The 14,594-nt window shown below is 35.2% G+C and overlaps 4 protein-coding genes across 7 annotated transcripts; 1 reads left to right on the plus strand and 3 right to left on the minus strand.

Moving 5' to 3' along the window:
* Positions 1-1,312: 1,312 nt before the first annotated feature.
* LOC130499242 (peroxisomal OPC-8:0-CoA ligase 1-like) lies at positions 1,313-3,674 on the minus strand. The gene is made up of 4 exons (XM_056993302.1): positions 2,322-3,674; positions 2,097-2,242; positions 1,775-1,842; positions 1,313-1,703 (listed from the first exon to the last, which is right to left on the minus strand). The coding sequence occupies exons 1-4, from the start codon at positions 3,529-3,531 to the stop codon at positions 1,481-1,483; spliced, it is 1,647 nt and encodes a 548-aa protein (XP_056849282.1). The 5' UTR covers positions 3,532-3,674; the 3' UTR covers positions 1,313-1,480.
* A 4,145-nt stretch (positions 3,675-7,819) lies between these two features.
* Positions 7,820-8,801, minus strand: LOC108821142 (uncharacterized). The gene has a single exon (XM_018594193.2). It carries the CDS (start codon positions 8,697-8,699, stop codon positions 8,007-8,009), a length of 693 nt encoding a protein of 230 aa, XP_018449695.2. The 5' UTR covers positions 8,700-8,801; the 3' UTR covers positions 7,820-8,006.
* A 1,207-nt stretch (positions 8,802-10,008) lies between these two features.
* Positions 10,009-11,603, plus strand: LOC108818911 (small nuclear ribonucleoprotein SmD3b). Of its 4 annotated transcripts, none has more exons than XM_056993333.1 (6): positions 10,009-10,276; positions 10,533-10,585; positions 10,685-10,751; positions 10,828-10,881; positions 11,036-11,115; positions 11,292-11,603. In XM_056993333.1, the coding sequence occupies exons 1-5, from the start codon at positions 10,118-10,120 to the stop codon at positions 11,093-11,095; spliced, it is 393 nt and encodes a 130-aa protein (XP_056849313.1). In that variant the 5' UTR covers positions 10,009-10,117; the 3' UTR covers positions 11,096-11,115; positions 11,292-11,603. The 4 variants fall into 4 exon arrangements, with proteins under 4 accessions (XP_056849313.1, XP_056849312.1, XP_018447367.1 ...); XM_056993332.1 differs by having other exon boundaries at positions 11,295-11,603; XM_018591865.2 differs by lacking the exon at positions 11,292-11,603 and adding an exon at positions 11,218-11,276.
* Positions 11,584-14,015, minus strand: LOC108818910 (cyclin-B2-3). Its single transcript, XM_056993331.1, has 10 exons — positions 13,855-14,015; positions 13,617-13,674; positions 13,393-13,528; positions 13,260-13,310; positions 12,842-13,163; positions 12,676-12,765; positions 12,380-12,601; positions 12,196-12,294; positions 11,945-12,123; positions 11,584-11,873 (listed from the first exon to the last, which is right to left on the minus strand). The coding sequence occupies exons 2-10, from the start codon at positions 13,672-13,674 to the stop codon at positions 11,741-11,743; spliced, it is 1,290 nt and encodes a 429-aa protein (XP_056849311.1). The 5' UTR covers positions 13,855-14,015; the 3' UTR covers positions 11,584-11,740.
* Positions 14,016-14,594: the final 579 nt, after the last annotated feature.

Here is a 14,594-nt window from a genome sequence, read left to right on the forward strand (position 1 = left end):
TCTGTTTTCTTCTTTTGATCAAATGGTCAGATCTTAAGTTTGGCCATATTGTTAAACTTGCCATACACAAAGTTTTACATCTCTCTTGTTTATGTTTATATACTATTTCGAATATAGAGACGGAAATACCAAGTAATATTCAGTATCGTTATATGATTGGGATATATACTAAAACATATGTAATAAAATAGATCACCGATAAAAAAAATTCTAATACATAAATCGAATATAATCATATGTAAATCCAAATATTTCAAATCAGTTTCAAAAATTTATACATGAATTTTTTACCAAAAATTTTTTTACACAATTTCAAAAGTTTAATTATTTATGCAAGTATTTTGGATTATCCAAATCCGATTCCATTCCATAACCATACTTGTTGATATATTGCACGGATCCAAATAGATAATTCAGCTACTTTTGGATGGCTGAATCAATACATATGTAATTAATCGGTTAATCCTAAGCGAACGGTGGTTAAATGTATGATCCAGCCCTGAGATAGGTAATAACGTACATTAATTTATAGTGTCATTGACGCATTTGGAAGCAACCTAGAAATGGTTTGTTTTGTATCGAAAACTTTCAAGAAGGATGCATCAAATGGAAAAACTTTACTGGTTGGTTAAACCAAAAAAAAATAACCAAAAAACAAATAACAAACCTGGACTTGCCAAACCGATTTTTGATGAAGCGTTAAATGCATCTGAAGAGAGCTTCCGGGATTAAGGTGCAAGCCAGCAAAAGGAAGAAGCCAAGGAAGAGCTATGCAAGGCAGCGAGCCACTTTGAAAGATCCTACCAAAGTGTGCCTTTCCACCAGACCGCAGAGTTGATACCATATGTGTTAAATGAGTGATGGTTAGTCTTCCAAACCCGACAGTAGATACTGCAAGAGTCATTTCAAAGAATACCCCAAGAACTAAGACAAATCTTTGAGTGGAGGTTGGTCTCTTTTACGGTACGTTGACATTCAAGTATTCTGGGGTATGCCCCTCTGAATATGAGAATTACCCTATCATACATTTATACTCTTAAAAAGCAAATCAATGCCAGTATATATACATACCAAGACCTCGGCGACTGTAAAGTGTAGTTCCAGTTTGTTCATTTTCCTACCATTTACCAAAACTACATGATGTCCCTACGAAAAACGTGAAATTGCCAGAACAAATCCAAGAATTCCCTGACAATGAATCAGGCAATACTATAGGACAATCTATTACATATTGTACAAATTAAGTGTTAATATCTTAGTCTTAGCTATCCGTCTTATAAATTTGGCACTGAGCTAATATTTGATCATAGCATGTTTTTGAAGGCAGGCTCTATATTTAAATAATCAACATTGTTGTCCACATTATTTATGTGTGAATCATCTTCAGGGTAATATATTTCACAGAATTGACAAGAGTTACTACAACACAAGTAACAACAATGCTCGGAGATTGGCTCACAGCACAAGACTCGTAACAGTTTCAAAGTTTGGAGTTGGACGTTGCGAGCTTGATGAGATCCTTGCGCAGAATCTTTCCAGAAGGATTTTTTGGTATGGAAGATACGAAAGCCATCTTCCGTACCCTCTTGTACGGTGCCACTTGTTTTGCTACAAACTCCATCACTGACTTCTCTGATAACAAGCTTCCTGCTTTCCTTACAACGTATGCCATCGGAAACTGCCCTACTTCTTTGTCGGGAAACCTGTAGATCGCCAAAATGTTATAAACTCAAATAGAAACACAAAAAAATTAGGTGATGTTACTGTGACTTACGGGATAACTGCGGCATCAGCGATTTCAGGATGAGTGAGCAACAAAGCCTCTAGCTCAGCTGGAGGGACCTATGTAATGATCCCAAAATAAGTTTTAGGAAGACTTCTAGAGAAGCTTATCATATACACACAAGCATGATATCAAGGCTTATTGGTTCAACAGAACAAACCAGGTCATGTTTATAAGAATTTGGTCAAAACCAAACACATTACTATACAAAAAGGATGATAGGACTCATCAGCATTTCACTATGCTCCACAAGGACTATATTCTACAGCAGCAATATGGATCATGATTAAATCTGTGATGCATCATATGTTACCTGGTAGCCTTTGTACTTGATCAGTTCCTTTAACCGATCAACCACAAATATGAATCCATCCTCATCAATATAGCAGAGATCTCCAGTCCTTAACCATCCTTCAGAATCAAGAGTAGAGCTCGTAGCTTCCTCATTACTGAAATAACCTGCCAAGAACAACGACAACATTTTAAAGAAAATTCCAGCTTTGATGATCTCCGACATCGAGAACGACATAAAAAGTACCTTTCATAATGGAAGGACCCTTGAGCCAGAGCTCACCGGTACGGTTCGGACCAAGAACCCGACCCGTAACCGGATCAACGATCCTCCCCTCCATACTTGCCGACAATTTCCCGGCCGTCCCGTATCTCCGGCTCTCCTCAACAGTATCCGTAGAGGCTCCTATACCCGTTGACTCGGTCAACCCATACCCTTGCATGATCTTGACCGTCGGATACTTCTCCATAAACCCCTCCGTCACCTCCTTGCTCAACGGAGCTCCTCCGCACAACACCGTATGCAGAGAGCTCAGATCGTACTTGGCATTGATCTGCTCCGCGCCGTTGACCATGGCGACGAGGATCGGCGGCACGAGAGGAAGATACGTCGCTTTGTACTTCCCTATCGCCGACATCATCTCGCCCATCTCGAACTTGGAGAGAACGATGATCGTCGACCCGTAAGCGAGGAGTCCCGTGGCGAACGCCGCCAAGCCGTAGATGTGGAACATGGGAACGGTGCAGATGAACCTCTGCTCTCCTTGAGATCCCCCGTCGGATCCGAACCGGTTCACGATGGTCTGCACCATCGCGATAAGGTTCCGGTGAGAAGAGACAACTCCTTTGCTCATCCCGGTGGTCCCGGAGGAGTAAAGCAGAGTCGCCGTGTCGTCCTGGTCGACTCGCTCCGCGACTCTGGTCCCGCTCGGCTCCCTCCTCATCATCTCCGCCAGACGCTTCCTCGCCGCCGAGTCGACTCGCTCCTCGTCCATGAGCACGACCGGGAGCTTCTCGGCGGCGGCGGCGATTTTGGGGAGGAGCTGCGACGTGGTGAAGGCGAGGACGGGGTTCGAGTCTTTGATCTGCTTGGCGATCTCGGCGGCGGTGTTGAGAGGGTTGGTGGTGGTGATGACGGCGCCGAGGGACATCACGGAGAGACAGACGACGGGGAAGAGGATGGAGTTCGGGGAGAGGAGGAGGACGACGTGGCCCTTGCGGATCCCCATGTCGGAGAGACAGTCTCCGACGGACTCCACGGCGCGCCATAGCTCGGCGAAGGTGAGGTTTTGACCGGTGGTGGCGTCGATGAAGGCGGTGCGGCCGCGGTGAGCCTGAGAGGAGATGAAAGTCGTGACGTCGAGGGAGGGATTAGGCGGGAGAGGGATCGGTGTTCGTTTGCTGTAGAAAGTCGAGTTCGAGTTGCAGAAACCACTTCGAGAATCAACTGAGGCCATCTCTTTTGCTTTTGCTGTGGACACAATCTAATCTGGATGCGTTTCTCTGTAGCTGTGAACTAAGATTAGATGCGTTTCTCTGTAGCTTTGAACTATACTTTTAAGGGGTTTAATTAATGATTGTTAAAAGAAAAAATGATCTGGGAAGAAGTTGTTTGACTACTATAAAACAACTGTGTAAAGCCATCGTCTCCGACCACCAGCGTGTTTTATTCCACAGATATTTTAGTTCGTTGGTGGCACGTGAAAGTTATGGTTTTAATCAGCTTTAAAAACGACGTGGACCGCTTTACGATTAGATGGGCTATATACTGGGGTTAGGCCTACTAACCTTAGTTGGGCTATATACTGGGCCTAGGGAACTGAAAATAATTACTCTGGAGTGAAATTGAATTTATGTAGAGTTTATTAATTTTTTAAGTGGAGAGAAATTCATTAAATTAGTAAAAAGTTATAAAGAGTTTTGAATGTTTAAAAATATTTAAAAACTTAATTTAATAATTTTAATAAATTTAAGAAATACACAATATTTTAAAAGTTTTTATTTTTATGAGCTAATTGTCTAGAATATACATGTCAATAACAGCAAATTTTAATAGGTTATTAGAACTCAATTTTTAATAATAATAGATTTTATACATAATTTAAACTAACAACAAACCAATAATAATTTGAATATATAACCAACTAGGTGTTTTGCATGTGCGGGCATAAATTTTTTATAAATACTTATTAGTTTATGTCTTATTAATCTAAAACCAGCATAACAAATTATTATTAATATTTTAAATAGTTAAATCTATATATGTCAAATACTTTTAATCAAAATATATACTTATTATTGTGTTAAGTTTTTTTAAAACACTCATATCTTAGAGATAGTTAGAAAATATATTTATATTTTTTGGTTGAGTAATATTTAATAATAAATTGTTTTGTATCTTAATTTTTTAAACTTTTATAATAAAAATATTGTTTTCAGATAGGCACAACAAAGAATATATATAGAAGAACTATTTTTTGATAATTCTAAAATATTATTTTGTAATCAATTATTTAATATAGCATAACATATAAACTTTATATCATTAAATAAATTAGTGAATAGTTAGAGACTAATAATAAATTAATAACCTATCTAAAAGTCTAAAACCTAATAAAAATATGACAATAAGAAAAGCTAATATAACATATAAATTTAATATTAATAAAATAAAATTCGTTTTTATTTATATAGAATATTCATCAAGGCTATTATTTTAAATTAATGATTTAGTGACTCAGCTCAAAACAAATAATACATCAATGATAATTTAGCTTAAACTTAATAAAATATGACAAATAAGCAAAATTAGCTAAAATCATGGAGAACATGACAAGTAAGCAAAATCACTTCATAAATAATAGTATATACTAGAAAGATAATACTTCTTGCTAAACCTTGTTATTGACATATTCTAATATACATATGTACAAAATAATTGAGATGATATTACATATTCTAATATATTCGTATTCTGCTTTGGTAATGGATGATTACCAGCAGATTCACATTTATAATGTTTCACTAATCATATCAAATATAAGATATCTACTTTTATCATTGAACAACTAATTTTTTTTTGTTTCACTAATCATATCAAAAAAGAACAACTATTTTTGTTAGCATTTTTTTGGACAAAGCCAATATCATTTTTTTCTTCCAATGCACTAAGTCTGCATTAAACTTTTTGAAGTTGTGGCTTGGAGTTGTTACCTGAAATAGATTTCGAATGAGACATTGTATTTGAGGGTGTGCCAATCTAGGAGGGTAAATGTCTTCATATTTATTTAAAAGAGAAGGAAGCAACTATTGAAGAATGTTCAGTAACTTTTTCAAAGTTTTCCAAAGTGATCAGTGCCCTTGTTAACAATCTTTTTATGTCAATTCGTCATTCAGTAGACAACCAATTGGTAAGAGCTACACTTATCTTAGACTTTATAAAGAAATTTATAATAGTGATCCAGACAATATTAATGCATGTATTAGTTTAAAATTCGATTTAATTACGCATCGATGTTGTTTCTTCTTTTTATAATTTTTATTATAATTGATTTTATGACAATCTATACTATTATTTATGAAGTGATTTAGCTTATGTGTACCATAAACTATTATAATTAATAATAATCTATACTATTATTAATTATATAATAAGTCAAATACCTAAATCATAGAGATCATGACACAAACAAATTAATTTCTCAAATTATTTTAATGTATAATAATAAAAAAATATCTAAAATCATGGAAAACATGATATATAAACAAAACCATTTTTGATTGATTAGTATTTAATTATAATTATTCCAAGTCTTAATCTTTTACAATATAAAATATTATTTTCCAGATAAAACAATATATTATAATATAAATTTATCTTTTTAAATATTTTTGTAATAGAAACTATTATTTTCCCGATAACAAATATATATATATATATATATATATATATATATAAAAAGTTATTAAAAAATATTAAATTATGGAGAAGTTGACACATAAGCTAAATCACTTCAATTTTGTGAAAATAATTGTAGAGAAGACATATGACAAAATCACTTCTCAAATATAGTCTAGGAGATATACACGTGTTTATATTCCTAAGAAAAACCAAGTTATATATATATATATGATAAAAAGCTAAGTTATCTTTATCTATTGGCATTATTGTATAATATAGTGAATAGTGATACAGATAAGGGATAATATATTGTTTTTCCGAAGGGATATACTGTATACTGTTAATAGAATTATGTTGTTAGTTTTACTTTAAATTTTATATAATTATTCATTATTTTATAAGTATTTGTAAGAAGATTAAGGGGTGTTATTGGATTGTTAATTTACAAAGAGTTATATAGATTTATAAGTTTTGATAATTCTAGTGTTATTCATTTACAACTTCTCAAAAATATGTTGAAGTATGGTGTTATTGGTTTATAAATTTGTAATAAGTAGTTAAAAGTTTATAAAAATCTAGAGTTATTGGATTCATTATTTTACATAGTCATTACAAGTCTTGTGTTATTCAAAAGAAATGAAAGTTAACTGATTATGTCATATTTTGAAGTCTGTCGTTATTGGATTATTGATTTGCCAAACTTTTCTTCATAAAATCTGTTTATCAAAGTATTGCAAGTTGATCAAGATTTCCAAAGTCTTTTTTTTAACAAAACACAAATCTGTAATTGTAGCACGTCTATTTCACTAGCCGCCGAAAAATTGTAAAACACCACTTCCTTTTTCCCTCACCCACTCACCCCCACCGTAACGTGTAGACAAATATATGATCTAATTAGTGAAACCACCATTTTTGAGAGAAAGAGGTTATAAATATCACCACAAGATTCTCTGGCACAAACAAAAGTCTCCTCATAATGAAATATAATCTGGGACGAAGGCCAACAACATTGAATGACACCAAATATTTCATAATTCATCTTAGAAATTCACAAGTTTCAACGATAAAACAATTTGAAAACCAGTAATGATCAAATTGACATAAACATACAAAATGTAGTTTCAGAAAGTTCATATAAAAAATTTGACGATGGCATAAAGATTTTGGATAACAACACAATATTGCAGTACTTAAAAATAAAAAATCTACAAAAGTTTATAGTTATCCTCAATTAATAAATATATAACAATCTACAAAACTCTTTAACTAATTTTATAAAAGTCTAAAAATCAGCAAAACTCTTTTTAAATTCAGGAAACTGTTTAATTTTAAAACTCATCAAAACTCTTTGTAAATTCACTATTTAATAACACCCCCTAAATCCGTATTTGCGGACAAAATACATAATCAAACTATTAACATAAAAGATTTTCTGATTTAATCTATTGATAAAAACCAAAGCAGTTGGTTGAAGATACGACATATTTTCCACTAATGTAAAAACTCTTTATCTTATACCAAAGAAGCTTGCTCATGATTGAAAATTAACCTAACATGTATTCTCTATTTGTATATACATACGGTAGGTTTAGTATTTTATATTTTCATTCACAATTAAAATATTAGTTAGAAAGATAACTACATAGTATATATACTGTACGATAATATATATGTAAATTTATTTATCAAGAGATGGTAGCACTTTTTTCTTCTAAAGATGACTCATTAATTTTTAAATTATATGCAAGTAAATTTATATAATCATTAAGGGTAATATCGATATTAACCGCTCTAACTTTTAACGTGGGAGCTCCGTTGCGAAAAATCACTTGCAAATAATAGTATAGATAACAATGGAATTTTTTTTTCAACAATCATTATAAATTCAGCTCTAGTAACATCCACTAATAATAATGTGTTTGTTACTTTCTGAATTGATTTATGTTCACAACTTTATAAGATGATAATGTCTCTGTACTAATCATTCTAATCCTTACAGGTATATACAGCTTTTATCTGCCAGAAGTAAAATCAAACAGGAGACATCTTAGCTGTAATAATATTAAGAAGTGAAACTCTGGTCTGTATCAGTCGCCGGAAAATACACCCCAATTCGATCTCAAGCTCCTCAACAGCAATCTGTGCAGCCTCCAACCTTGTACTCGCGCTCTGCACGGCTACTTCGTCCCACACATCATCCAAACAGCAAAACGGCATAGTAAACATGGAAGACATTGACCTTTTGCTCTGTTTTCTCTCGAGCCAAGGAATACACACGAGCGAGAACAGAGACTCAACCATAGTCACAATAGCTCTTCTCACTTCTTTCAAAACCTCTGCAACAAACAGAAGGTTCTGTTCTATCCTCTGCATCACCAACGTCCCTCTTCCTCCTTTAATATTCTTTAGAGTATTCAAGCACTTGAGCGTTTCCTTCTTGAGCTTGTTCCTGTGCCTGTTATACGCTGCGATCTTCACGTTGATGTTCGATTCGTTGCAGCGTAGAGTCAGTTGAAGCTCTTTCAGGCTATGTCTCACGAGTGCCATGACATCTTTCGACACGTTGCAGACGTCTAACATTGTTACTGAAGCTTCGGAGACTTGCTCGATCCATTTCTCTTTCCCTTGTTGACACAGAGACTCTCTTGCTTCTGGACAGTGGTCGAGGAGATAGTTTGCGCAGTCTTGTAAGTCTCTCAAACCTTCCCAGTCCATTTGCGCCATTTGATCGAAACCTAAACAGGGTATTGCTTGAGTCAGAAGAAAAGGTGAGAAGATTCAAAGAGAATAGTTTTGTGATTAGGGTTTACTGAAAATTGCAGGGTTACTGAATATATATAATATATGTATATGTAATGTATAGATTGGGAGTGGAGGCAGATATGAGAATGATGAGGAAAGTACGAGGAAGGAACCTTGAGTTGTGTTTTTTGTACGGACGTGAAGACATATATGGAGAAAACAGGTCATTTAGGTTATAATTTCAAACTAGTTGAAGTTTGGTGTATTCAGGAACCTTCCGTTTAACACCCGATTAAAGCAAACATTATGGATTTAGTTAGATGCTGTTGTCTGCACAACAAAACAAGATTTCAATTCTTAATGCAAGTTATAATCGAGCACCTTTGTCAGAAAACCATACATGAACCAAGCCAGCTAGTGTAAATTTGTAATCATCTGAATTGCAAGGAATCAAATATCAGAAATAATTTTATATGTAATATTTATTTATTATATATGAGATGTTCCACGGTTTTATTTTGTATTGCCGTATCGGTTTAATAATGTCATTGCAATGAACGTTTGAAACTAAATTTTCAGAAAAGTATATATGGTTTACATTGAATCAAGCCATATATGTGACATGTTTATATTAAATGGAAATATATACGTACGTGCCAAAAATATATTGATCACGTAAGTTAAATGTTATTGGATAAGCAGATTCGAAGCAGATTCGTATAAACAGTAGAGCACCTGAAATGTTCCAAGTCACTCCGAGTTTCCACCTCCTATAGCTTGTTATGCTGTTCGAGCATAGATCTAATTATTTGATTTTCCATTTAAAAGTTTACAGCTTCCCCAGGTCTTGATTATTGTTCGAACATATAATATTATCTCGATTGTTAAACATTTCCAGTATGTCCAAGCTTACTGGAAGTGATCATAAGTTAGCAATTATAAAAGAAACTACAGTATTGAATATATGCATGGCGTCACTTATAATAACTTGGTCCAAAAGTAACAAGACAAAACATTTAATTTTGGTTGGTTAAAAGGATTGAAATATATATCAAACTCAACGTTCAAAGCTAACAAACGTCTATAATATGATGAACCGCACCTCTCGAGTCTTTTACTATGAGTCAAACCCAAAGTGAAGTTTCTATAAAGACATGACGAGGGTAAAAAGAGAAACCTCAAGTGTTGGGTGAGCTGCTGGGCCTAAAAACGATTAAAGGGCTTGATCTATGGCCCAATTATAATAATTGAATCTGAAGAGCTTTAAAACATCTGAATCTCTCACTCTCACTCTCACTCTCACTCTCACTCTCCTTCCTTGCTTCCGCCATTTTTGTTTGGTTTTGGGTAAAGAGAGTGAAAGGGAAGGTTCTCATCTCAATTAGGGTTTTAACAGAGAGATGAGCCGAAGTTTGGGGATACCGGTGAAGCTTCTTCACGAGGCATCAGGACATATAGTGACGGTTGAGCTAAAGAGCGGGGAGCTATACAGAGGAAGCATGATCGAGTGTGAGGATAACTGGAACTGTCAGCTCGAGGACATCACCTTCACCGCCAAGGTCTATCTCCTCTTTACCTACAAAATTTATCGATCCATTATAGATTTGACACTGTTTTTCTTTAAAAAAAAATATAAAAAATAAATATCATTGCTTTATTTGCTCTCTTTTAAATTGTTATTATTGATTTGAAAACCCTAGATTTGATTAAGTCTATAAGGGTATGTGTAAACATGGTATTAAAGTTGAGTTTCCAGTTTATGAATTTTCAGAATCATATATTAATTTTTAGAGGGTGTTGTGTTGTGTCACACAGGATGGTAAGGTATCACAGCTTGAGCATGTCTTCATTCGAGGCAGCAAAGTCAGGTGCTGCTGTGAAGACTTTGACTCGTGCTTGTTTCCTACTATTTCATGGGATCTTTCTACTATTAGTAATTGATTTTTTTTTGGAGGAGATGTTGTCAGGTTTATGGTCATACCAGACATTCTCAAGCATGCTCCAATGTTCAAGCGCTTGGATGCTAGAATCAAGGTATGTGCTTTCTGCAACTCTTGATATGAAGAATGATGTTAAGAGTCTCTATGTGCTCTATCTTTACTTGATGCAGGGAAAGAGCGGATCACTTGGTGTTGGCAGGGGTAGAGCTGCAATGCGAGGGAAAGTAAGTTATCTCCCTCTCTCTCACTCTCCTCTCATATTCATTAATTAACTCTTAAGACACCATTGTCAGGAAATTTGATGAAGTCGTTGTTTGTCCTTAATGCTTGTTTTTTTAATTCTTTGTCATTTACTAATTGTTGGATCCATGATAAAAGGCTCCGGCTACTGGGCGTGGAACGGGAGGAAGGGGAGCAGTACCACCTGTTAGAAGATGATTGAATCTATGCTTTAACATGTAAGCTTCGATTCTGATACAAAAACCAGCAGCCTCTCTTGCCTTTGTTATGTATTTTCTTTAAGGTTCACTTGTAATGTAAAAACCAATGTTTTTCTCTAGGTACCAAGATGTTAAAACATTTGAGAACTTTTCCTAATGATGTGTTTTTTTTCGCATTATCCATTTGCTGGCAGTAGATGAATGAATAAAGCAACGGACATGCTTTACCCAATTGATTGTAACTTGTAAATGAAGACAAAACTTTGGCCAAATTGAAACAAGATTATGAACGTAACAAGTAGATGACTTGGCTATCAAGTACCATGACTATGTAACAATGACTTGCAGAATGTTTGAGACGTTCCTGATTGGCATCTACCAAAATGAAGCACGTAAGATTCTTTACAACACTTTCTTTACATGTAATTTTAAAGGTGAATCTCCTTCACAAATTGAATGTTATATAAGGCTAAGGCATGGTATAAAAAAAGAAACATTTGTATCTTTTTTATTCTCTCTCTCAAGTAAAGAAAGATCTAAAGAACCTTAGAAGAGAAGAAGAACTCAACCAACAGTTGTACATCTCAAATTTAGATTCTGTGTCAATTCAATCTTATTATTACTATAGTTTTTCTCCTTCCAATTATAGTAGAAACCCAGCTGGTTCGGTTCTTGCAGCATAAGAGAACTTTGATGTGTTGTACTTCCTGTGAACTCCCGTTAGCTTCCCTGTTCCTGCCTTGCGATGGAAACCAACCATCTTCCTTGCGCATGCCCTGGAAAAGAATCATAATTAGAATCACTTCTTATCGGTTGCGAAAAGATTTCATGACTTGTGGATCCTTACAGTAGCTCTTCTTCCGTGTAGCCTGTGTGAAACTCGCAGGTTTTGCTCCATTCCTCGAACCCATTAAGTGTACACCGAGCAGTGTAGATTGCCGAGGCTGCTAGCATAGATGGAGTATACTCCAGCATCTCGTACTCCACCAGACACAGCTCGATGATGAAAAACGACAAAACCTCAAGCTGAAACCACAATTTTCACGGTCAGATGGATTCCTTGCAAAAAGATTCAAGCGTTCTATAAAAGAGACAAACCTTTTTGTCAGATTGGGCAGCTTTGAGAAACCGTCTCATGAACACATAAGGAGTAGGCAAAGAGAAATTGAACTGCAAAGTGTTGGCCATTAGCTTCTCCTGCAATACAAGGGCAGAAAAAATGTCAAATGAAACTGAACCATATTTGGATTAGTGATCAAGAGAGATATGACTGATTACTCACCATATCCAGCACTTCTCTTCTAGTGTAAGCCTTATCAGAGATCAAGATGAGATCATCTACGACTGGAACTGAGACTTCCTCGTACTTGCAAGCTAGCAACAAAGCGGTGACACCAACAAGCTGAAGCTTTTTCCTCACGATTTGGTGAACCGCAAGGAATCTATCGATGACACTGACTGTGAGATAAAGTGTTTCCTCCATCAGTTCAAACTTGTAGTGCACCTGCTCCCAAAAAAAATTCAAGTAAATTAAACAACAACAAGAATGAAACTAAAATGCTTTTGGGTCTATGTTACCTCAATCAACCAGTCAATGAGGATTCCTCTCATCCTCTCGTTAAGATCTTGCTGATTGTCCATGTAGTTAGGAGGCACGCAACTAAGCTCCTGCAGAATCATAAGAACCGATTTCAAACATATGAATCTTTGAAGTCCATTGAAGATGAAAGAAGAGCAAACTCACCTCAGATTTCTTGAAAAAGTCGTATATATCATTGATATACTCAACTACGGCTAAAGGATTGTTCTCATCGCAAGCGTCAATATTGATCACTCTCTCTTCTTCTTCTTCATCTTCATCTGCATCTTCCATTTCAGTCTCCTCCATCATTGCTTGGGTGTGTTGTACAAACATTGGTTCATTAAAGTCGTCTCCTTCTTCCTTACCACTTTCATCCACATCGATGTCAACCCTCTCTGCTTCTTCACTTGGAACCGACTCTGGTCTCTTAGTTGCCTCTTTCTGGATTTGTGGCTTATTACCAGCTAACTGAGCAGCAAACTTCCTGAACCAAACAGAGAGTGGTAATAACTCATAAACCAGACAATGTGAGACAACACTGAAAGAAGTAGAGACAAAGATGAAAGATCTACTAATGTACCTAGTAACTGGTCGGTGCGGAGGTGGTTTGTTACAGATTGCAGCATTCCTTCTGCAGAATCAAAACGAAATACTAGGATTAGTAAGGAACAAAAAAAAGACAACCGATCTCGAATGTGAGTGAACACACTTACTCGGAAAGTGATCTCTTGTTGTTAACAGCATAAGGGTAAGAGGGAGGTTCATTGATGTTCTTGTTAATTGCACTGAGCGCTCTTCTGGTCGGGCCAGTGTTCGCCGCCGCCATGATCTTTCCTCCTCCTCCTCCGCCTGCAAAATCATGTAAAAAAAACTCAGTTTCAAAGACAGATTTGATATTCGATTTAAGAAGTTATTTGTTCGATTAAAAAAAGGGTACTTTGTGGAAGATTGGTTGATCCAATTAGTCCAACGCTGTTCTCATCTGATTTGCTCATCTGGAGAATTTAATCAAAGCACAGTTTTTTTTAAAAAAATAGATTAAATTGGAAAAAGGTCTTGACTTTGAATTTGACAATCAAAACCATTTTAGATCCGGTTTACTAATCAACCGATCAAGAACAACAAACCCTAATCACAGATGATTAGACCAAAACCCAAGAAAAAAAAAGATTTACCTTTCGCCGTTCAATTCAAAGAAGATTAAGATCAAGACTAAAGGAGAGAAAGAGAGATCCTTTCAGCCAAACCCAGAACAACCGATGTCGCTCTCTTTCTCCCCTTCCCAATCGAAAGATTCTCACTTACTCGCTCACTCTCTCTTGCAATATAAGGGGCACTGAAAGGAAGAAGAAGAAGAAAATGAAAAAAAAGAAATTAGGAAAAAAAAAACTCAAACCCTCTTTTATTTGGGTAATAGAAATTTGAAAAAACAAAGAGTTTTCTTAAGAATTAACGGCTATTTAATCTTAACCGTTTAGTGAACGCCACGTGTCTAGTATCAACGCCCGCCTTCTTCTTCTCAACTCATTTGCTACCATTCAAAATTTTCAGTTTTTTTTCTGTATGGGAAAGACACCTAAATTTAAAAATATTATATCAATGATACATTATTACTTTACAAGTCAAAATAACTATAAACACTGCGATTTGTCAAGAAATAAACGTCTCTGTTTTTTTTTAAAGAATAAATTTCTTTAAAACGAGGTATGAATTTTGAACTGTCTTCTTTAACCAAACGACAAAAGACTTTTTACTATTAATCTCGTGATTATAATATTAATTTTAATGTAAAGAATCACATAATCTCAGATCTAGAAGTGTACATGTATCACTATAAATTTTGAATATTGGAATCTTCTTTTAATAGGAATAAAATATATATACACACCTTTACATAATAATGGCACTGATTTAC

This window comes from Raphanus sativus, chromosome 8 (assembly GCF_000801105.2).
Source record: "Raphanus sativus cultivar WK10039 chromosome 8, ASM80110v3, whole genome shotgun sequence".
NCBI classification, from domain to species: Eukaryota; Viridiplantae; Streptophyta; class Magnoliopsida; order Brassicales; family Brassicaceae; genus Raphanus; species Raphanus sativus.

Coding starts and splice junctions, on each gene's coding strand:
- LOC108818911 (XM_056993333.1), top strand. CDS start 10,118: ATGAGCCGAAGTTTGGGGATACCGGTGAAGCTTCTTCACGAGGCATCA. Junction 10,586..10,684: donor ATTCGAGGCAGCAAAGTCAG/GTGCTGCTGTGA, acceptor AGATGTTGTCAG/GTTTATGGTCATACCAGACA. Junction 10,882..11,035: donor GAGCTGCAATGCGAGGGAAA/GTAAGTTATCTC, acceptor CCATGATAAAAG/GCTCCGGCTACTGGGCGTGG.
- LOC130499242 (XM_056993302.1), bottom strand. CDS start 3,531: ATGGCCTCAGTTGATTCTCGAAGTGGTTTCTGCAACTCGAACTCGACT. Junction 1,843..2,096: donor TCAAGTACAAAGGCTACCAG/GTAACATATGAT, acceptor ATCATTACATAG/GTCCCTCCAGCTGAGCTAGA. Junction 1,704..1,774: donor GCTGATGCCGCAGTTATCCC/GTAAGTCACAGT, acceptor GGCGATCTACAG/GTTTCCCGACAAAGAAGTAG.
- LOC108821142 (XM_018594193.2), bottom strand. CDS start 8,699: ATGGCGCAAATGGACTGGGAAGGTTTGAGAGACTTACAAGACTGCGCA.
- LOC108818910 (XM_056993331.1), bottom strand. CDS start 13,674: ATGAGCAAATCAGATGAGAACAGCGTTGGACTAATTGGATCAACCAAT. Junction 13,529..13,616: donor ATCAACCAATCTTCCACAAA/GTACCCTTTTTT, acceptor ATGATTTTGCAG/GCGGAGGAGGAGGAGGAAAG. Junction 12,295..12,379: donor GAAGAGAAGTGCTGGATATG/GTGAGTAATCAG, acceptor CTTGTATTGCAG/GAGAAGCTAATGGCCAACAC.